Source organism: Eucalyptus grandis, chromosome 10 (genome assembly GCF_016545825.1).
Source record: "Eucalyptus grandis isolate ANBG69807.140 chromosome 10, ASM1654582v1, whole genome shotgun sequence".
Taxonomy (NCBI): Eukaryota; Viridiplantae; Streptophyta; class Magnoliopsida; order Myrtales; family Myrtaceae; genus Eucalyptus; species Eucalyptus grandis.
This window is the reverse complement of record NC_052621.1, coordinates 38,583,512-38,607,296: the sequence shown is the minus strand read 5'-3', so window position 1 is coordinate 38,607,296 and position 23,785 is coordinate 38,583,512. Positions and strand designations below refer to the sequence as shown.

The 23,785-nt window shown below is 38.7% G+C and overlaps 3 protein-coding genes across 6 annotated transcripts; 2 read left to right on the top strand and 1 right to left on the bottom strand.

Moving 5' to 3' along the window:
* The first annotated feature begins 3,215 nt into the window (after window positions 1–3,215).
* On the top strand, window positions 3,216–5,415 carry LOC120288670 (protein DETOXIFICATION 29-like). 2 transcript variants are annotated; one of them, XM_039302747.1, is made up of 3 exons: window positions 3,216–4,010; window positions 4,106–4,224; window positions 4,883–5,415. In XM_039302747.1, the coding sequence occupies exons 1-3, from the start codon at window positions 3,674–3,676 to the stop codon at window positions 4,910–4,912; spliced, it is 486 nt and encodes a 161-aa protein (XP_039158681.1). In that variant the 5' UTR covers window positions 3,216–3,673; the 3' UTR covers window positions 4,913–5,415. The 2 variants fall into 2 exon arrangements, with proteins under 2 accessions (XP_039158681.1, XP_039158680.1); XM_039302746.1 differs by lacking the exon at window positions 4,883–5,415 and adding an exon at window positions 4,352–4,594.
* Window positions 5,416–15,583: 10,168 nt separating this feature from the next.
* LOC104423290 (CBS domain-containing protein CBSX3, mitochondrial) lies at window positions 15,584–19,575 on the top strand. Of its 3 annotated transcripts, none has more exons than XM_018864412.2 (6): window positions 15,584–15,754; window positions 17,146–17,408; window positions 17,508–17,589; window positions 18,652–18,725; window positions 18,822–18,882; window positions 19,125–19,575. In XM_018864412.2, exons 2-6 carry the CDS (start codon window positions 17,160–17,162, stop codon window positions 19,265–19,267), a joined length of 609 nt encoding a protein of 202 aa, XP_018719957.2. In that variant the 5' UTR covers window positions 15,584–15,754; window positions 17,146–17,159; the 3' UTR covers window positions 19,268–19,575. The 3 variants fall into 3 exon arrangements, with proteins under 3 accessions (XP_018719957.2, XP_039159555.1, XP_039159554.1); XM_039303621.1 differs by having other exon boundaries at window positions 15,585–15,754; window positions 17,158–17,408; XM_039303620.1 differs by having other exon boundaries at window positions 15,585–15,754; window positions 17,155–17,408.
* Window positions 19,576–22,131: 2,556 nt separating this feature from the next.
* Window positions 22,132–22,901, bottom strand: LOC104429292. Its single transcript, XM_010042166.3, has one exon. It carries the CDS (start codon window positions 22,604–22,606, stop codon window positions 22,235–22,237), a length of 372 nt encoding a protein of 123 aa, XP_010040468.1. The 5' UTR covers window positions 22,607–22,901; the 3' UTR covers window positions 22,132–22,234.
* Window positions 22,902–23,785: the final 884 nt, after the last annotated feature.

Sequence of the window (23,785 nt, the reverse complement as noted above, 5' to 3'; positions counted from 1 at the left end):
CGGCAAAACCGAGCTCAAGCTCCCATTTACCGAGTCAAAGGGGCTCATGACTAGGTCCACTGGCCAATCCTTAGGCCAGTTGACCGGTCCTATAGCTGATTTTGTGGTCTACTAGTCAAAATCAAAATAAGGGTTGAAATCGAGAATATTACAACTGTGTTCTAATCACTTTATTTTCTTGTTATTCCTACATGTGAGACGCCTACATTGGATTAGTCATACAAAAGCAAAAAGCTGAAGAATTGCGATAAAAATTACTATTGTGTACACTAAGACTACAATTTCGCTCTTCTGACCTATAAGACTTCTTGCAGATAGAAAACTGTTAGGCCGGAGGATTTTTAATAACTTTTTTTGTGTAATTTCCTATACAAGAGTTGATCACACAGGAAAAGTCATGCGAATTCTGAAAACAAAGATTTGCCAAAAAAAAAAAAAACTTCTCACAGTAGGAAAACTGTCAAAAGACAAATGCGCTCAAAAAGCTTTACTTTCATATTATTTGATATGTACGAGATTATTATACTGGTAAAGTAATGCGAAATCAAAAAACCCATAATCGTCTGTGAAAATTCCCTTTGCGCAGTGAAAAATTCCCTTTCAGAGTCGTGCCCATAAAAACGTCTTGTAAATGGAAACTAGTGGGGACGACTGTGTTCTAATCGCTTTATTTATTTGTTGTTTCCTACATGCAAGGTGAATACGTTGGGGTAGTCATATGGAATTAAAAAAAAAACAAACAAACAAAGAATCGCAATCAAAAATTCATTGCGTATACAAAGACTACAATTTCGCTTTTCTGGCCCCCCATAAAACTTCTTGCAAAAAGAAAACTGTTGCGGCGGGGGATTTTTAATAGCTTTATTTTCATGCATTCCCATGGAGGAGGTGATTACACTAGAAAAGCCATGCGAAATCAAAAAACGAAGATTAGCCCGAAAAAATTACTTTTGCTTCATGAAAGATTTCCTTTCAACGTGTTGCCTTCTAAAACTTCCTACTATAGGAAAACTATCAGGACAAATGCGTTCAAAAAGTTTTATTGTAATATTATTTAATATGTACGAGATTATTGTGCTTGTAAAGTCATGCGAAATCATAAAATAGACAATTGCCCGAAAAAAATTCCCTTTATGCCATGAACAATTCCCTTTCAAAGTTGTGTCCTAGAAAATGTATTGTAGATGGAAACAAGTGAGGACAACTGTGTTCTAATCGCATTATTTCTTGTTATTTCCTACTTGCAAGAAGAATACAATGGATTAGTCATACAAAATCAAAAAAAAAAAGATCGAAGAATTACACTCAAAAATTCCTATTGCATTCACAAAGACTACAATTTCGCTCTCCTGCCGTATAAAACTTCTTGCAGAAAGAAAGCTATCGGAGTGAGGCATTTTTAATAGCTTTATTTTCACATGATTTCCTATGCAGGAGGTGATTACACGGGAAAAGTCATGCAAAATCAACAAACAAAGATTTGCTAGAAAAAATTTCTTTTGCTTAGTGAAAGATTTCCTTTCGGCATTTTCGCCTGATGAAATTTGTTGTAGAAGTAAAAGTATCGGGACAAATGCATTTTTAGAAAATAATAAATAAAATAAAATATTTGATTTTGAAAATTTTTGTTGTTGAAAATATATCCTCATTTCAAAATTAAAAAAAAATAGTTATTGTGTGATTTTGGAGCCATTTCTTTCTTAAGTGGTTGAGTGAAAATTTACATCTGTAAAAACAAACTCGAGTTTTTCCTATATAAATAAAGAAAGGAAATGAAGTTTTTGTGAGAGAAGTTTTCGTAGGTTTTTCCTTTGCTGATTTCGAGGTCAGCAAAGGGATCGCTTTTCTTTTGCTGAAAAGTGCAGCAGAGCACAGCAACAGAGAGAGAGACAAGTGAGTGAGACGTGTGAGAGAAATAGAGAGAAAGTCAGCAAAAACAGAAGAAGAAGGAAGAGACCGGCGCCTGCTGTTGGTGCTAGGGGGTGAGCGTGGTTCCAGGTAGAACTGGGAACTGGAGAACCGAACAGGAAGTTCCGGTTCGATTCTCAGTTCTTAAGGAACCGGTTTCGATTTTCAGTTTCCTTTTTCTGGGAACCATAACCGACATTGGGAATCGGAACCGGAACCGGAACCGGAACCAGTCCGGTTAAGGCTAAAAAAACCCCCCAAATCAAAAATGCTCTCACTTCTTCCACACAACACTTTTAGTTTTCACTCACAGTTCTCTCTTCGCCCGTCCGTTCTCCACCTCTGCTCGACGCCACCGCCGGTCGCCCTTGACGCCACCGCCAGTCTCCCTCGACGCCACTGCCGCTGATCTCTGCTCGAGGGTTGAGGCCACCTTCGCTCGCCCTCGACGGCACCGCGGCTGACCTCTGGCTCGTTGTTTGCCCTTGACGGCACCGTCGCTCGCCCTCGACGGCACCATCGCTCGCCCTCGACACCACCGCTCGCTGATCCCGGCTCGAGGCCACCTCCTCTCGCCCTTGACGGCACCACCGCTAACCTCTGGCCCGCCGCTTGCCCTCGACGCCACCGTCGCTCACCCTTGACGCCACCGCCGCTCACCCTCGACGCCACCGCTCACTGACCCCTGCTCGAGGCCACCTCCGCTCTCCCTCGACGACACCGCCGCTAACCTCTGGCTCGCCGCTTGCCCTCGACGCCACCGCTGCTCGCCCTTGACGCTACCGATGACCTCTACTTGGCGAGCCACTGGTGAGTGGTGACCTCTACTCGAGCCACTTCTTGATGTTGTTGTTCGTAACTGTTGTTTAGCGTCTTCTGTTTTTTTTTGCCCCGTTTCACTGGTCAACGTCCCCCCCTTTCTTCCTCTCTTATATTGTGTCTCTACTGTTCGTAACGGTTACAAGTTGATGAGTCTTCAAAGATTTCATCAGCCATAAAAATACTTATTTTTTTCTTTTGAACATCATTTTACAAAGTGTCTAGTACCTCCTTGGTTAGTTGATATAACTATTTCCCTCGTTGGTCTTCTTTGATGTTTCAGGGATCTCTCTTCTAATCAACTATCTGGTAATCTGCCTCAAAGTATTAGTTCCCTCTCAAGTGATGTAATCTTGAAGTGCCCACCTACCAATTTGAAAGAGAGAGAGAGAGAGAGATTGAATCACCGTGAAACGCGAGAATATGGCATTCACTTGATTTGCACTGATAACCTATTCGGTTTCTATGACATCACGAGTTGAGAAGCATGATAAGGTTTCATCTGCTGAAAGGTCGCAACTTATTTCTAGGATGTGCACTGTTCTCTTTACCAGTAGGTTCAATTGATTGGCAAGGTTCCATCGTCATTAGTCGTTCGTCGTTTTTCTCCAACGTTTTTGTAGAGCATCAAACATCCTATCATTGTTCAGATGAAATATCTTACTCTCATCTTTCTTCTTTGTTGTGTATTCATTGTCTTCTTCTATTTCTGGTTCAATTAAAGGAGAACGGTAAAGCTGCATTTTTTTAAGACGGGGATTTGTTATGAGTTGAGTATATAGGACCCACAAACATGACACAGATGTTTCTATTCAGTAACTGTAGTACACATTTTTTGGTTGTTTACACTTGGTAACAGGGTTAAAATGTAATTGGATAAGAGTAATGTGATTGAGGGCGCAGTTCGATTCTTGGTTCTGATGTTTGATTTGAGGTGCTGTATCTGATGTTGCAGCATGAACATACTGGGGTGGACACTCATGGCGGCTCTTGGAATGAATGCATCCATAAGGTTGGTACTAGAATCGTAGGCCCTCGGAAAAATCTCTCTCTGCATCTGAAATGGTTCCCTGGTCATGCAAGAACGGCAAAGTTCTCGCTCATAGTGGCAGTGATCTCCTCGTTCATGGTTGGTCTGGTCTTGTCGGCGATCTTGCTTGCCACTCAGGACATATATCCATCCCTATTCTCCAGCGACTCATCCGTCCAGGCTCTGGTCAAGGAGCTCACGCCAGTGCTGGCCTTGTGCATCATCATCAATAACTTCCAACTAGTGCTCTTGGGTAGATTTGCCAGTCTTTCTCTCCTCTTTTTAGCTCTCACTTTACCAACTACACAAATCTTAAATGTGTGACGGTGCTCCTACTCTTCTTAACAGGCGTGGCCGTTGGAGCTGGATGGCAAGCCGCAGTCGCATATGTGAACATTGCCTGCTATTATCTGTTTGGAGTTCCCCTGGGTCTGATCTTTGGCTTTAAGCTAAACTGGGGTGTCAAGGTAAGTTTCCTTCTGTGCTCAATCATCTTGGAAGTAACAGTTCGACTCTTTGCAGTAATTTTACCGCTGATTTGATAAACAAAAACTAATGCGAGATAGTCAAACCTGATCGTTCATTGATATGCAGGGGATCTGGTGCGGAATGTTGATAGGTACAGTAGTGCAAACATGTGTGCTCATCTTCATGGTTTATACTGCTAACCTCTGTCTAGTGATGGATGGTCTCAAATGCAAATATGGAACTAGGGGAGGTAAAATTAATGTATCACCCAACCCAACATCCAGACATGCCAGGCTTTAGCAATGTTTTGCTCCTCAGGATCTCACCTAAGAAAATTGCCATAACCATTAAACCAACTAATTGGTGGGATTCAACCATCCAAAACCAATTTTCTTTGGGCTACAAGTACCACTTTATCTGTGGGATTTCCATGCAATGTTGCTTTTTAACTTGAATAACTTGACACTTAACATAGATTTGTAAGGACGGCGAAAATCAGTCATTTAGCACCATCTGAAATGTAAATATGTTCATCAAAGAACAACTTGTGAAATTGTCAATCAACTTACTCAATGACAATATTAGGTTGAAAGTCAGCAACTTTAGAGTGTTATTGATTTGTGGATTGAAGTACTATCTTTCTTCTTTTGTCATCAGGAGGACTTACAAGCCTGGTGGTCGTGGTAAAGGTTGTGGTTCCAACAGTACAGCTCCTCCATGCACTGGGTAGGTGCCCTGCACCATATACTATTAAAAGTGCCTTGTATCTGTTGGTTGTACTTTATATTGTCGGATGGATTGTCTGTTTTTTTCAGGCTAAGCTTGTCGATCTTTTTTTTTTGAGATACTATATTCTCTTTTTCCTTCTGCTGATCTTCTAGTATGGTCTTCTGTAGAAACTAAGTGGATTTAATCATATGAGTTTGAATTTGACTTTAAATTGGATGCTGTATGCTATGGACCAGAATAATAAAGTAGGAAACTGCCTCATTGATAATCTGTGTGTGTCTAAGAGGATGATAATTATTAGTCACTACATTTTAAACTCATAGATGGTATAGGGTGACTCAGTTAGGCCTAACCTTTTACAGAGGCAGATTGGTTACTCACCACTGTGTGCATTCTTAACTTTCTTCATAGAATGATTCGATCCATGCTTGGGGCCTAGACACACAACTTGGTTACTGCGCTCAGGTCAATTTAACTTTCAAAAGCACTTCGAAGTTTCTACATGCATCTGTATATCCAAAAGAGTTTCCTCATGTGCCTTGCCATAATAGCAAGCTCACTCAATTTGTTTATTATTGCTTCTAAAATGTTGTTTGTGTATATTCTCTTCGATGAATGACAAGTTTGTTTATTATTGCTGCATTCATTTCCATTTTTAAAAACTAAAAATGAAAAAAAAAAAAACCTATTGGAACCTGTTGGAACCTGGAACTGACCTTGGAACCTGTGACGGGTAGGTTTCGGGTTCTGTACCTAAGGGTAGGTTCCAGGTTCCAGGTTCCAAGCAGAACCTGTAAGGAACTGAGAACCACTCACCCCTAGTAGGTGCCCCGATCCGACGCACCACCGCGCTTGTGCTTGCGCCGCCGCACCCACACCACTGCCGCTTCGCCGTTGCTCCCTCCCCAGCGGACCTCCAACCCAACGCCCCTGCGAAGCCTTAGTCCAATGACCGCGCCTCAAAACGCCCGCAGCTCGTCTCTATTGCACCCACCATCATCCGCATGTTCGTCCGATGCTAGCAACGCCAACGACGCCTTGCTCCGCCTCTATTTTGTTTCTGCGTCGCCTCTACCCTGTTGCTGCCCCGCTCGGAGCCCCGACAACGGCAGATCTTAGCCAGTCGTCGCTCCACCATCGAGCGAGCCCTGCACCAGCCTGCGCCTTCGCGTTCCTGCCCTGTCGCGTCTTCGCCCCTATTTCGTTGTGCTCCCACTCCGCTTGCAGCCGCGTCGACCAGTGACGACCCGACGCCTTTACTGCTCTCATCGTGCTCTTGCCGGCGCTTTGTTACAGGTCTACCTTCATCGGACCTCGCCTGATCTCGCCGGAGTTCCGACGCCCACGCCGAACCCCTAGTAACCCTGTCGCCGCCCAGCTCTCGCCGAAGCCCCGATGCCAGCCGCCGGCTGTCCTTTGCCCGGTGACACCCATCGCCGCCGTTCCTCTCTTTTTTCAAATTTCACCTAGGTAGTTTATTTTTCATTTTATTATTTCATTGTCATTTATTTATTCATTTTAAATTTTGTTATTATTGTTTAAGTTAGAATATGGTTTGTCAATGTTAATATTTGTGCATTTTGTAGGCATTATCCACTAGGATTTTGTCCAAAATTAATGTAATTATCAATTTAATCCAAGAGACATCGATTATTTTTTTAATTATATTAATTTTTGGGCTTTTAGTAGAATTTTAATTGTTAAATCATTATAATTATTAATTTGATTCGTAAGACCTCGGATCAGATTTTTAATTATTTTGATCTCTTTGTCGTGATAATTAGGATTAGGATAATCGTTAATTTGACCTGTGAGACAACAGGTTATTTTTTCGATTATTTTAATCATTTATTTTGTTGATGGCTTAGATTTAATATTTATTTAATAATTACTTATCTTTTAAAAAAACTAAAAAAATCAAAAAATCAAAATTATGCATGAGCATATAGGTTTAGTAAATCAGACATGTAAGTTTAGTAAATTAGAATTTTCTTAGGATTACATTTTTAGGGTTGCATTTTTAGAAATAAGTTAGGGTTGGACCTAAATTAATTTTTTAGATAATGTTCGCATATTTTAATTATTTCATTTTTCAAAAAAAAAATTCTAAGATAGGATAGGGTTTAAGTCAAATTAATCCCCATAATAAATTAGAAAATTATCCCTTTTTAGATAGTTTAATTAGAGTTTTTGTTAATTTTGAATTTCAATAAAAAAAATACAAAAATACTAGATGCATGTTAACTAGTTCACATAATAGGATTATTTAATTAGAATTTGTTCATTAGTGCAGTTAGGTCATGAGGTGCATAATAACTAGTTTGCATAATAGGCCCATTTAATTAGAATTTGCATATTAATAAGATTAAGTCATTTAGTTTTAAAATGCATTTTTTAAAAGAATTCTAATTTTCAAGAAAATCCAAAAAATAATTGTTTGCTTTGTATGTTTAACTCTTTTGATGCACTTTATTTTATTGAATGTTAATGATTGAGTACCCATGTGATCACCCATTTGCATGATAGAAATTTAAGCTAAAATAAATCTAAGCTACCTGCAAAAATATTTTTAAAAATAAAAAATAAATGGTACCAAAAGGACATTAGAGAAATCTAGTGTAACCAAGTCCCCGTACCATTAGTCTCTGGTTCGCAAGAGTAAAATAATCATTCCATTATTTTACTTAGGTGTCTAATCGACCTACCATAAACCGATTAAATAATCTTTTGCATGTTAAATATTTGAATCTTAAGTCGCGAATTGATATGAGCTTGGGGAGAGCCCGAGCTAAGTTTAAAGACTGAGTAGTCCATTAACCTAGTTTTAGGTGATGCACCCGAAAATTAATTTGCGACAACTTGGTGACTCCACTAGGGATTTGTGTTAAAACACTTGGTGGACTTAAGCCAATTTTTCTCTTTCTTTTAAAAATGTTTTTATTTGGCAGCAAAGATCTCAGGTACATCCTTAACGTTTAAGGTGTTAAATGTTTTTGCATGATGGGAAGTATAAGAGGAGTAGTGATTGCTCTTGCAGGTTGGAATTAGGAATGAATGTTTGAATTTAAACCGTAGAAATCATGCGAAATCAGCAAACAAAGATTTGCTAGAAAAAATTCCTTTTGCTTAGTGAAAGATTTCCTTACGGCATTTTCACCTGATGAAATTTGTTGTAGAAGTAAAACTATTGGGACAAATGCATTCAAAAAGCTTTATTTTCATATTATTATTATATATGTGAGATTATTACACTCATAAAGTCATGTGAAATTTAAAAAAAAAAAAAACACAGAGTTGCCCAAAAAAATTCCCTTTGCACCATGAAAAATACCCTTTTAGAGTTGTGCTCTAGAAAACGTCATGTAGATGAAAATTAGTGGGGACAACTGTGTTCCAATCGCTTTATTTTCTTGTTATTTCATACATGTGAGATGCATATGTTGGATTAGTCATACAAAGTCATAAAAGCGAAGAATTGCGATCAAAAAATCCCATTGCATACACAAAGACTACAATTTCGCTCTTCTGCCGTATAAAACTTCTTGCATATAGAAAACTGTTGGGGCGGGGGATTTTTAATAGCTTTATTTTTGCGTAATCTTCAATAGGAAAAGTCATGCGAAATTAGAAAACAAAGATTTGCTAGAAAAAATTCATTTTGCTTCATGAACGATTTCATTTCAACGTGTTGCCTCATAAAACTTCCCACAGTAGGAAAACTGTCAAGACAAATGTACTCAAAAAGCTTTACTTTCATATTATTTGATATGTATGAGATTATTACGTTGGCAAGGTCATGCGAATAAAAAAACCCAGAATCATTGGGAAAAATTCCCTTTGTGCTATGAAAAATTCCCTTTGAGAGTTGTGTCCTAGAAAACGTCTTGTGGATGGAAACTAGTGGGGACAACTGTGTTTTAATCGCTTTATTTTCTTGTTATTTCCTACATGCGAGACGAATACGTTGGAGTAGTCATATGAAATTAAAAAAATTGAAGAATTGCTATCAAAAATTCCAATTGCATACACACAGACTACAATTTCGCTCTTCTGGCCCACTTGCAAGAAGAAAACTGTTGGGGCAAGGGATCTTTAATAGCTTTGTTTTGACGTAATTTGCTATGTAGGAGATGATTACACCAAAGAAGTCGTGCGAAATCAACAAACAAAAATTTGCCCGAAAAAATTCCTTTCGCTTCATGAAACATTTCCTTTCGGCGTTTTTGCCTTAGAAAATTGCTATAGTAGGAAAGCTATCGAGACAAATGTGTTCAAAATTTTACATCGTTCTTTAATAACTTAGGTTTTTAATGTCTTTTACAGCGTCAATAGTCATAATTTACGAAAGAGAAAAATATTTTTGTGAGTAATTCTCACGGCGTCCAAAAAGGTACCTTATGACATCCTTATCTAGTATTTATTTTCTTTTGTCTTATTTGTCCTCTTAGTCTTCAATTTGCTAAAATCGAAAAAAATAATTTCTCTACTCTCCACTTAACACTCACCTCACTCGCTTTGGGTTACTTATGCCGCTCGCTGCTTGATGCTCACTTAGCTTGTTGCTCCCCGCTCAACATTTGATGCTCATTCTATTCGACATTCACCCCACTTGACCATCATTGTTTGCCTTTCTTAACTGACCTTACTCATTATCGAATCTATTGGGTCGATACAATCCTCGATTGCCCTTTTAAGGAGTACAAAAAAAGAAATAAAAAATTATTGATTAGTCCTAGATTGACCTTAAAACCAGATCGAGCCTCTTGGGTCAGTCCGGTTCTCAATCGTTTTTTTAACAATTACAAAAAATGAAATAAGAAATTATCAGTTGATTTCGGGTTGACCGTGGAATCGGACCGAATCCATTGGGTCGGTCCAGTCCTCAGTCCAAGCTCAATATGGTTGGTCTCTAGTCCCAAAATTGAGGACCAACACTATGCAGGTTGGTCCTGGGTTAGGGGTGGACCGGCCCAACCCAGACCATGCTCACCCCTAGTTGATAGCTAGAATTCACGATCCTCTCCCCGTCTATTTTTGTTACATTGCTTTGGCAGGATTCAATCAATCCCTCGGCATGGAATTCTGGAGAAGGAGAAGGAATGCAGTGGTTGGGGCATGAAAAACCTGAGGTACTCAGGTCGATGGTGATGGGCGTGTCCAACAACACGGAGGTGAGAATTCTGGGTGGTATTTTCCCTCCTATGGCCATTGCCAGATGCTTCCTTTCGCGGTGGTCGCCTAGGCCACTGCTGTCAAGATCGTTCGACATGGTCGATAAGTGAGCACCCAAGAAACCATGGCCATGATCGCTCTCAAGTCTTCTGAGAGCGCATTGGTCGATGCTGTAGGAATATAATATGCGAAAACGACAATATCTTATAATTTACGTCAACACGAAATCACTAGAAAAATAAACAAAAAAAATAAAAATACCAGAAATTTACGGGATTTGATCCGAGTATTGGAACTTATATCCACGGGGAGAGTTAGCAGCAAATAATCTACTAAAATCGAAGAATCAGAGTTTACAATCGCTCAAACACTCAAGTGTTTCCCACACCTAGATTTAACTTAAAACTCAAAGTGTTTATAAATAAACATTAAAATACCACACGTTCAAGTCGCACGCCAAAAAGAAAAATCTCCAGCTTCTCTTCAGCAGACGTGCGGCTTCTTACGTTTGGCTTCGGCGGCGTGTCCCTACATAAAGGACTTCGGCGGCATCAAAACGCAGAAGAAGACCTGCAAAAATATTCGTGTGTGTCCAGTTGGACCCCACCTGCATATTTTGGCTTCACGCGGCACACTTCCACTCTCGGCGGACGTGTGTGTATATGTGCCCAAAACTTTTGGGCCCCACCACCTTTATCTTTTAGAGCTTCACATGCAGGGATCTTCTTCCTTCGCCAGAGGAGTTGTGCGTGTGTGCCCAGAGTCATTACTTTGACTATGGGCCCCCACAAACCGATTGCCTTTTTGGGATTATGCAGCAAAGAAGAAAACTTTGCTCCCTATTTTATTTTTATATTTCCTCTTTTAGTCTAGCAAATCGCATTTTACATACGTTCAAATTCGAGATATAATTTAACAGATGCTATTATTTGCCATCAGAGTCAGGTATTCCTTCATTCTGTCTCTCAATTTGTCTGCCTCACCAGCAAATTGATCGTCATTAGGTGCTCGAATTCGGCTTCATTTGCTCGGAAACTCTTTTCTTGTCTACCTCGTAGGTTCCTTCCCCTCCTTTTGTTTTCTGTTTTGCTTTGTTTGAAAAAGAAGAGCATTTTGGAAGATTATTGGACGAATTGCTCTTGACTTGATATTCTTCTTTAGTGGAGAGATATTTAAGATCATTCATTGTGACATATGATATGTGCTGACTAGTTTTTCGAGGTCTTCCCTGATCTCTCAATTGATTAGATGGATTGAATTTCAAGGAATGCTGTTATTTTTGGATATGCATGCTTGAATCTCATGGACTTGCTTCCAGGAGCCCGTTATAAAATGAGGGAATTTAAACTTGATTTGCAGGAGTGTACCGGAGCCTATTATAAAGCAAGGACCACTGTACAGTGTACTCTACTCTTTAGAAGATATTTTTGTCTCTAATGGACTTCTTTGTGAAGATACAGAACTCAAGAATGAACTGTATATGAAGAAATGAACTCTGTATATTGATAGAATAGAATGATCAATACATCGAACAAGATTACTTCTCTTCTTTTCTCTCAATCTATACAATCTATTGTATTTCTACTTCAAAGCAAAAATGAAAGCAACTAAGAGAATTGGGAGAATGATCTGTTCTATCTCTCCTTTTACAATGACGAAGCTTTATATATCTTCGTTCCAAAACCTCCTTTCAACTGACTTAACAACCTTTTGTTACAAGATTGAATCATCAAACTAACTATACTGATATATTAACACATGTACGGCTCTTGGCGTGGCTGCAGTCAATCTTCTATTTCTGGATTGCCAACTCAGCTTCTTCACGGATCACCAGCTCAGCCTTTGTTTTTCTTCTTTGACTTCTTCATAGATCGCTGACTCAATTTTTCCTTATTCCGAGCTCTGCCCTGTTTCAGCTTCAGCTTACTTTGCTCTGTTCTTGCTTTAGCTTGTTTTGCTCTGTCTCTTTTCTTCCATCAGCATTTGTAGACTGTGGTTTTGACCTCTGTTCTTTAACATTCTTTCTGTTGGAATGGCTTGTGAGACGCGATATGAGTAAGTGGAAACTGCTGCATCCAGATGTTCTTGCAGATTTCTTCGAGATCTGGTTGTGTATATCTGGAACTCTATTGTGAAGAGGATTTATCTAAAGACATTCAATAACGCATTCCCTGAGTGTCTGATTTCATGTCCTTGGCAATTCAAGTTAGACCCGCCTGTTTTGCCTTCAAGTTTGGACATGCCAGTCTTGGGGAGATTTCCTGACTGCGGGGCACATTCCATACAATTCTAAATTGTTCTTTTCTTTTCCGCATGGATAGATGAGGAATAAAAAAGATGGATTTGGGGTACCCGATCTGCAACAGCTGTCATGATGGGCCAAGTTGCGGGTGCAACTATTCTTGTGCTCCTGTTACTTAAGTCCATTTCCCACAATGAAGTGAGTGGGGTCTTAGGTGGTGTATATTGCACTCTTGCACGAATCTTCGATGGTTGAGTTGTCTGTTTTCACAATTCTATAGTTTAAAGTGTCTTTCAGTGCTGTTGCGCACTAGACTGAAGAAATATCGTCTGCTTAGGGTACAATGTTCCTTTCCCTTGTTTGACGTCTTGGTAATAGTTTTAATCTATGAATCAACTTGTGCAGTATAATTGGGTATTGCTTTTTGCCATTATGATTATGAGAGAAAAGACTGTAAAATCTAAATGAAATCATTCTGTTTGATCTTTGCTTGAAGTATGACTAAGAAAGGGTATCTGGGCATCATTGTCTTTGTGTTCATCTGACTATTTTCTACGGAAAGTTATTTAAAACTTTCTTCTTTGCATATCCAAGAATCTTCACTTAATCTCTAAGGCTACTTAAAATACAGGGTTATTCTCAAGAGCAAGCATGTGGAAGCGGAATACGCTGGCGTTATTCGTTGTTATGGTGTGTTTTGTTGCACTAGTTAGTGTTTTACGGGCTCCGATGTTCTAAGGTGGAGATCATTTTATGCAACTGAGGACAATGCATGAAAGGCCCACTGTAAGGAGTTATTTGATCATGGCATGCACGAGACACTTATTAGGACCACTGTAATTGAGCACTCTAATCTCATTGTGACCAGAAACAAAGTTGAGCTACTATTCTTGTTAAAGTTGGAGTGTTCCAACGCAATAATAAGTTTAATTGAAAAACATTTAACGACTGGGAAGTGGAGTTTTTTCCTTTTTTGGAACTCCTTAATATGTATTCGTGATGAGTTCAAAAGTTATTTCCGGTCCTTGAAAATATAAATCACAACTATGGTGTTTTACTTATGCAAATATATTGCAACTTTTTGATGCATCATTTGCTTAGGATAAATCTCTCGATTTGGTAACTAAAGGAAGCAGAACACACAGTTCCCTGCGTTACTTCTATATCTACAGCCTAGGATAAATCTCTCGATTTAGTCAACACGTGTCAAAAAATCCGACACCTAATCAACTTTTTTGATATTCGGAATTTTGACATATAAGTTTTCGAGACGTAATTTCGATATCGAGGTCAATTTTAAAAATTCAATAAATGAAATGTCAAAAAATATATATATGAAAAAATAAAACACAATAATAAAAGTAATAAATAGAGAAAGAAGAAAAACCTAGTCTTATCTTCTCTTCTAACTCCCATTTCTCATGATACACAATTTATTCCATAAGTTTTTTTTTTCTCCTCTTTTAACATATATAACATGTGAGTCCAAAATATAAATCGCTTGTTTTTCTCAAAGTTTTATGAATTATTGAAATAGAGTTGGATTTGTCAAATTGACACAATGAATTATATTAATAAATGGCGGATTAATATGCTTAGTGTATATTCATTATAGGTTTTTTTTTATGAATTTGATTCAAATTAATTTGATTGAAATAATCATAAAAATAATAATTTATTATGTATAAAGAAATATATATTCAATATACAACGTATCCTAAAGTGTCGGAATTCTTTATTTTTTGATAAATAATGTGTCGGCGTGTCATATCGTATCGTGTCGCGTATCGCGTGTCAGTATCGATGCTATTTAGTCTACAGCAACAATAGTGATGGATCAACTTTACCAAAAAAAAAAAACAATAGTGATGGATCAAGTCATGTAGCCATCTGATAAGGAAGAAGCACAAACTCAAGTCTTATTTGTCAACACCAAGTCTATCATACTTAGTGAGACACTCACTGAGGATGTGTTCCAATTTAGGAATTAAAATGCTTGAAAAAGTAACTTTGATAGCTGCAATATTCTCTCCAGTAATAAATTTTCTTGCTGCTAAGCAAAGGTCAGCCATTTCTTATAAGGTTTTCCACCAGCAGCTAAAGTCCATGCAGAGGCTTATTACCATGCCTATGATGTTAACACAAATTCCAATTTCCTCCACAACTGGAGAGTAAGGGATGGGCATGGAGGCTGGGACTGCAGCTGCCGTCCTAGCCTTGAGGAGAAAACCATGCCCCATCACCGTCCCCATCTCTGCCGGCATTGCTTCTTCACACGCACAAAGTTGGAGTTTCTCCACAAATCAGAGGTGGAGAGAGAGGATGGTGGGGCTGTGGCGATGGGGGGACTGGCATAATTGGTGGTGATGGAGGTAACTGTAGTACCAGCAAAGTCCAAGCAAATGCGTATCCAATCTGTTTTTTGGGATAACCGTGAAGAAGGCGAGGGAGCAACGTAGATTGTGGAGGCAGGGGGAGAGAGAGACAGAGAGAAAGAGAGAAAGAGAGAGAGAGAGAGAGAGGCTGGAGGGGAGTTACAGAGGCGGCCATGAGCAGAGTTGGGGCCCAGCTTGCCCACAGATTTTGCTTTCTCAGTACCGCGGCGCACAAGGGCAGATTGGATTGGGATCAGCAGGTCACGGGGAGCCCGCACCCTGTGCCCACAATAATTGTCAATAGTTCCTCGTGAAACTAATAATAAAAGTGATTTCCCAGTTGATCGACATTGTTATTGTAATGCCAAGGGAAAATAATATTAATAAAAAAATCGTTAAAGAAACTACTTTTATAGAAAGAATTACCTTGCTAATTTGCAACGTAAAAAAATTCATTGAAACTAATGTATTTAAATGAGATAAACACTTGGGAGAAAAAGGAAATCCCAATTGAAGACAAGACGTGAGGAAGAATCTAAATGAATTCCTCCTTAAAAGAAGAATAAACTTTTACACTTGCATTTATAAGCCCAAGTGGCAATCTATATTTAATAATTCTAAACGGCAACGCTCTGTAAGAACATATATTATATAGATAAATAGATTAGATTTCGTTTTCTCGTTTGTTGGGGGGGTCAAGATAGAGAAATAGATTTGATAAATAGCTAGCTATTCTTGGAAATGTTTTTCCAAAACGGAATTACACGCGAAAAAGAAAAGAGAATTTTGTTTCATTACGGAGACACAAATAAATAAATAGTCCGAACCAGGCTGAGTTTAGGTTAAAAGAGGACACGCATCATCGCCGTCGTCATTTGTCCCCCAATCCATATCCATTTCCCCTTCACACAGCCTCTGGGCTCTTCCCAGCCTCTCCAGCCACACTCCCGTGGTCGCCGCCGCCGCCGCTGTAGCTGTCGACGCCTCTGCTTCTTATCAACGCAAAGTCCAGTGAGTCGGCGTCCTCCTCCTCATCTTCCCTCCTACTTCTTTTCACTGTCCAGCTTGCTGTTGACAAATTTTCGTACACAAGGCCCTACTCTTCTTACACAGGAAGCTGGATGATGTTTTAGTATCCGAGTGAAACAGCTGTTGACATCACCTTGTAGAAAACGGTAGCAGCAAGCAACGAGTAGAATTTGGTAAAATCGAAGTTATTGTGAAATGAGATTGTTATCGCAGCATGACAGAGTTGATGAGGGATTTTGCTTTGTGCATGTAAACGCCTCTAATGAATCGCCTTTCAATCCGATTCTCAAAGAAATGCTTTGTTTTGCCTACTTAGAGAGACCGAGAGACAATCGTTTCTTATATTCGTTTAGCTAACTCCGCTGAAATAGTGAAGGTACCAAATAAGCATTTCTTATTTCGGTTTCATTCTAAGTTTTTTTATGCCTTAAGAAGGTATTTGATGTTTTGCCGGTGACAATGATTATCTGATGTTGGACAATCTGGAGATAAATTTCCAGCCTCATAGTCTTTATGTGTCTCACCCAAAGCTTCCTAAGCATCGCACTTGGGTTCTTAAGCATCACTCCAAAGAGAGAATTGCATCATGCACCTCAATAACAAAAGAATTGCTGAAATGTTTATTTACTCGGTCAATTGATGAATCAACAAATAATACGTACCAGCTGCACGGTAACTTGAAAGATTCTACTAAACCTACTGTTAAGTCGTTCGTAAGAGGAAACTCTTACATAGAAAACTTGAAAGCCTAATTCAACCGAAACCCGACATGTTATTCGATGTTATATAGTGAAAGAAAACTAATAGAATCCTACAAGTACTCCTAGAAGATGAAGCTACTTATTAAAATTGAAGATGAATCATTATCCTTTTAGAACTCTTATTTGAGTTTCAGATTAATGCAATAGTCTGCTTCACAAGAACTTGACATTAATGAAAACATTATGATAATCATTGACTTGTTTAATCTTGTGGGCTGCATCATTATCCTTTGGGGACAGAGTCTAGTTGGGCGAGGCATGGGCTTAGGGGTGATCAGAATATAAGAGAACGTGACATTTAGTCAAAGCAGGAATGTCTTGATTGGAATGGATCAACACAGATTTTCAGATCCTTGCTTGCTATTGTGGAGTGAAAGCAAATTGTTAGGTTAGTTCTAGACTGAAAAGCCAGTAGAGTTTTCAGCAGGTCAAAATGCAGATCCACGATTCTAATTGACAGCAATAATTTTCAACAGCAGTTTAAGTTTTGTCATTGTGGATCATCTACTTTCACTGAGGCCAAGCTCATTCTTTTAAGGAAAAAACACATTATTCTCTCAATGGTACTAGCAGCACACTTTGTTTTTGCCATCTAAACTCACAAGGAAATAGTTTTGACAGCAGAAATGCAAGGAATCCAATCGTTTTCATTGAAAGCAAGCTTGATCAAAAGTGCAGTTCTGAAACACATCCGTCTGGCAAATCCTCAGATTGTTTCATTTTCACGCTTCATGTCTGTTTCATCTGCACGAATCGAAGAGCATGGATTTGAAAGCACAACGATTGCTGATGTACTGAAAGCCAAAGGCAAAAGTGCAGATGGCTCCTGGCTTTGGTGCACTACAGATGATACTGTGTATGATGCTGTCAAGTCGGTATGTATTCCCTGGTAAATTGTGCTATTATTATTGGTATGACTGGTATTATTTAATACGTATCTACAATGTGGACCACCTCTGTTACTGTCCCTATAGATGACACAACATAATGTTGGGGCCTTGGTTGTTGTGAAGCCCGGAGAACAGAAATCTATTGCTGGAATTATCACAGAGAGAGGTAAGAAATTTCAATTATTTCATTTGTAAGAACATATATGACATGAATGTTAGTCATTGAACCATTCTTGATTGTAGGAAGTTCTACTTTCTTTGCTTAAATAAGAATTTAAAATTCTAAGTATTATAAACATCAAACAAGAATCTTAAATATTTCTAAAAGGTGGGGTGCATAGTCATTGAAACAATGACTAAGCAGTTTAGGTCAAAGTGATGCAAATGAGAGTTTCAAAGTTCTGGTCTATTTCAGGTGAGAAAAGTGTCTTGGATTCATTCTAATAAAACATACTTTATAAAGATCAGTGTAATTTAAGAAGTATGGTTTCCGGTAAACAACTAGTCAAAGTACTCTGGCATTTTTATTGCCATATTTTATACTACTGTTGCATGAGAAAAGCATGAAATTACCTCTTTGATGCTACACATCATTGAGATAAATTATGGGTTAAAAGGGGCAAGCACAAGGGAAATTATTTTCCTTTTATAAGTCAGTTCTGGCTTATAGTTTCATTCATCTGCATTCACTTAAGGTTCTTGATTGATTGGCCTTTTGCTGTTAAGCACCATAATTTTGTCAAAGAATGAGAGGACTATGCACGTGTGTGGAAGTGTGTGGTATGTATAGATTGATTGTATCCTGATACAAAGTACAAATATTGTAGGGGAACCCTCATCTTGGCAAGTCATAGGCATCATCAGTAGATGAATTTTTATTGTATTTCTGCAATCACATAGCAATTTATTCGCTTCTTTACCTCCTTAACATGCTGGTCATGTATTGACTGTCCTAATAAAGTGGCTGAGATATATTACTCTTGCCAAGAGGAGAGTGACCATTGACATTCTTGCGTGATACATACTAGCTAGGTGTAATTCCCCCATTGAAGACTTTGCAGGGGATTTTGCTGAGAAAACTTTTATAAGGAGCAACTCTTGCTATGATGTTTCACATATTCTTATCTGTATTGTGCATTGGTAATAAAGCATGGAACTCTTATATTTCAATCACTTCAGGCGTCCATACCTGTACAACGTTTTTGTTCATTATCTGGTCTGTTTCCAGATTACCTCAGGAAGATTATCGTACAGGGAAGATCATCAAAATCGACCAAGGTTGGAGACATCATGACTGAGGAGGTAATTACAGCATCTCTCTTGTAGGAGTTCATACCATAGGATAAGATTGCTACTGCTGAATGCGAAGCTGCAATCTGATTTTTTATTTTTTTGCAGAACAAGCTGATCACTGTTACACCCGACACAAAGGTTCTGAAGGCAATGCAGCTGATGACTGGTATTGTTGATTTTGGTAGTAATGTGCATATGTTTGTTGCTGCCGTTAATGTGGTTATTAATGGCACCAATTCAAGCACCGCGTGCTTCATCAAATATGATTGTGGAAGAACCATGGATTTATTTCATTGCCTACAGTTTTGTCACTGATCTTCCAATGCTTGATTGTCAGAAATTTTAATTGACCCAGTCGAGTTATTGATTTCTCTGAAATACTAAGTTGAGATGGATGATGGTTGACAGATAACCGCATCAGGCACATTCCAGTGATCAACGAAGCTGGGATGGCAGGCATGGTTTCCATTGGAGATGTGGTTCGTGCTGTTGTCAGCGAGCATCGTGAGGAGCTGGACCGCTTGAATGCTTACATACAGGGCGGTTATTAGGTGATGATGGAGTATCAGATATGGGTTGTCGTGAAGGAGTGCCTTGGTTGAATTATGGAGTGCTTGTAAATATGGCTTGTTGCGTGCACCTGCTTGGACTTATTTGTATGGATCTCCTAACTTGTCTAACTACCTGCCAGGACAGGCAGGTTCATAATAACTACGCAATAATAGAAAGGCAACTGCAGTATAATCTCATCCAATTTTCATCTCTTGCAATGGCCATGCCGAAATGATATTGCAAGTAGCTTCGTCTCTGGATGATGATTGATACCTGATGGTTGCTTTTGAAGTAGTTTTTATACAAATGACCTTGCCGAGAAACTTCCATGCGGTTACGTTGCGTCTCTTGCTTGTAAGAATGGGCTTTGCTAATGCTCATGTGATCAATTATATGTTGGTTACAATCCATAGTTGCCTGCACTAGCTCTTCTTTTCTTATGTATATAGTGAAGTGCACGCAGGAAGTTGCAAGACGTGCTTACGCTTAATAGTTAGGTAATTTATATGATAATCATGTCATACTCAGTTTAAACATACACGAGATAACACCATAATCCCACACTCAAAAACGTCGCCCGTTTAGAGAGATATATTTAGCAGAAGATTAGGAGAATGTGCCTTGGTCAGAATAACGATTGTATCTGATGAGCAAAACAGATGAGCTTTAAACGAACGTCGCATGTTCCCGCTCAATATCTTTTGATAGTCACCGAATCTCACATTTATCTCACTACCGTAAGCAAGTGAAAGTCAACAGAAAATTTACGTCGCTAGCTTAGGCTAAAATCATGCCAAGGAGCGTTTAATCCGCATATTAGGTTAAGAGAAAGCGGAGGTTATTCACCCACCATCATCCAGTCTCTGGAAACACATGCCAATGAGACTAATGTTGCTCTCAATCTAACTTCACCGATTTAAGGTGACATCTTTGTCTAAAGTCACACAATTTTTATTTTCTTTTCCTTTTGGCGAGTGGTTAATTCATATAACTTCGAGCTCTCGGGTTCCACATGTGCAGAATATTTTCTTTTGCTATGATCGGTCACATGAAGAAGATGTTGTCGGGCTACTTGCAATATATTTCATCAGCATTGTTGATTTAATTATTCCTTGATAATTGCGCAAGCATTTCCTAGGCCAAATTTAATTAACTGAATATTAGCAGACGAATCTTTTGTGAGGAGTATAACCTGACAAATAAATACTCATTTTTTTTTCACTATACAAATTACTAATTGCAATGACTTCGTATGATTGATAAGTTTTTCTGTGATGAACAATCATCTGCGATTGATATGATAAGTTTTCCTGAACAATTACCCTAATTAAATATAAAACTTTGAGCAAATATCACAAAAAGCTCCAAACTATGCTTACTGTAGTACAAAATTCCTAAACTTTTATTTATCTCCAAAAATCCGAAATTTGTCCAATGTGATATCAATACCCATAATTTTTTTTGTCACGAAAAAATCTAAATTTTTAGATATGAAACATATATACCCTCTATTTTAGTTCCATCCAATGTATATTTATCATATTTATATAAATTTAGACTTTTTCATAATGCAAAAAATGTTTGATATTTTTATCATTATGGACATAATTTAATATTTTTTTTATTAACTCTAAAAATTTATTAGAATGAGGTGTGATTTTATATTGCTTTTATTCGATAATAATAACAGCTCTAAAGTCTAATTAAGTATCGGTCAGAATGATAAGACTACTTTACCCATCAGCGATGGTTTGTCCTCTAAATCACGTGGCGGGAATCAATTGGACTTGCCATCATATCCTGAACAGCCGGAATTTGGGGATATTAAATTCGGGGGAGTTTAATTTAACTTATCCTTTCTACGTGATGGTCCCAGATTCCATTTTAATCATGGCTTGGCCGGACTGATGTGGATAGGAATTGCCAAGAAAATTAAAGGACTCACAATAAATTGGCCGGTGGACCCCTCCAATAATGAATCCTCATGCGCGTTTAAATAGAGAATATTAGATTAGATTTGTGATAGCGTATTCAATTAGATTTGTGATTTAATGGGTCATCTATCATATTATATAGAATGGTGGTAGTATTATATAGAATGGCTGACTACCACGTACGTTGATTGAAAAGACTACGTCAACAAATTGCTAAAATGATTTGTAATTAAATTGACTAAATTTAAGGCTGAGTTAACCATCATATAAATGAATCCAATAGACTTTTTAAATAATTATCCCCTCTAAAAGGAGCATCCAATCATTTGCCTAGTTGAGGAAGCAAAGGTGTGCAATGATAATCATAATCACTATAGACTTTTTAACAATACAGATGAATTATGTGTATGGAATTTTCTGATTCGGAAGTGAATAACCAATATTTAAAGGATTTCTATCAATGATTCAAGCTAAAAAAAACGTAACTAAAGCCTTTAATTTAAACCAGCTAAGCAATCTAGAGATAAAGCTTAAAAAAAAATGTTAACCAATCCTTTATATCCTAGCCAGTATTTTAAAGTTCTGCGCCTCATGGAGAATTTCTACCTTAGAGGCTAACCAGATAAAATATTTATAATTTATATTTGAATGTAATTTTTATATGATAAATAAATATGGAATTATATCTTCTTCTACATAAGAATGAGCATATGTACTTTGAAATTGAAATTTCTTTTCCGTAAATTATAAATCTGAGGCAAAATTTTTATTAATGATATATTTTTAAATAGAAATTGCACATAATTTTGAATTAATTTTAGGGAAATAGGATTCTCGATTCATTCACAAATTTAAACTATTGCCTAAACAAAACCGATTTAACAACAAGGGTCGTAATGTGAATGAAGCAGAAGATATGTTACCAAAGAAGCCGTGAAAGGGGATGCGAAGATGAACCTTCATTTGGAAAGGAAAAAAAGAACAGGAATTAAAAAGAAGCAGGCAGAAAGGCCGGAAGGAAGTAGAAAAATATCAAAGCTTGGAGGGAGGGGAGGAGGTAGAGGAGAGAGCCTCAACCTCATCGGCAGCATCATCCACCATGCGAGAGGCGGTGGCAGGGGAGAGGATGGGGAAGATGTCCACCAAAAGCTGCTTCAGTCGGTGCAGCGGCTCCAATGCACCGACCCTCTCCACCGCCTCCTGGGAGACAGAGACACCGTTCATGGCCCTCAGCTTCTCCAAGACCCTCTCCTTTATCTTGTCATCCTTAGTCTGACTCTTCTTCTTCATCTTCTCATCTCCCGTCGTCATTTGGATGGCATGTTCCGGGGCGTACAGCTCTCCTTGTACCTTCCCACCATCCTCCTCATCCTCCCTGCTTCTCTCTGCTCTCCCTCGCGTCATCCTCTCTCGACTCTGTGAATAACCAAACTGATCAACTCGTCATCGGATGGCGTTTTGATATTATACGATACGTGTCCCCTCGCGGTGACATGCTAGCATCTACCGGGCTCCTCCTGAGTAGCCCACGTACGCAAAAGGTCTTTAGACTAATTCCGGTTCTTTGACACGTACGTGTGAGCATCAGATTAGATGGGGTGAGGTGTGAAGAGTGATGAAATATATGAATAACTCTGTAGTGGAAGATTCGAGCCAAACGAAAGGTCTGTGACTATCGCGCGGGGGCCTTTTGTAGCTGGAACAGTTTTACTTCTTCTAGATTTAATTTACCAGTTGGGGTCTGTAAATGTTCTACCGCTGCAACCTCACTCTCCCAGAATGGCTGCTCAAATTTATAATCCATAAAAACAATCTCGTTTCTCTTGCATGGACCATGGACATGTGCATCCTAGCATTTCTCGATCGGAAACCACTTCATTATTCCCTTGAACGTGTATATACTCTCTCTCTCTCTCTGTAGGCGTGAATTGACGTCCTCCGCGCTCTGCTCAGTAGACGCGAGGAGATGATGATTCACGATGGCTGTACCGTCGTGTCGGTGCGGGTCAAAGGATGGGACCACTGACTTACTGGTTCCCTAACGCCCCAAAACGATGCCACCGGGGCACTTCATATTAGATCAGATTTGTGATATAATCAGTCCTCCCCCCATGACGAATACGATCCATGGAAATCCTTCGCAAAATAAAATTTGGGCTACACGATCATATTCACAACAAAAGGTCTAGACAATAATGACTTCTCGTGCATCAAGCTCCAACAAATCTTTCTACAGGTACGATTTGTCGGTACAAAAACTTCTCCTCAATATATGGTGATGATCTAAATAGGAAGCAAAACTAATGGAAAATGCACATCCCAAGTTATCCTTGGAAGAGCCAAGGTTGATGTTGCCTATATAGACAACCGAATCGGATAAAATAGTCGCAAGGAAGGAAAATAAATGATACCGGATCTACGTAGTTTAGTCCGATAGGATGCACATCCACAGGAAGAGCAATATGAAATTTTATTATAGAAACAAGTAATACAATAGATATTACAATCATTCGAGTACTCGAATACTATTTCTTAATGTTTTTTAACTCCAATTATATCTAATAACTCACGCAGTATTTAGCC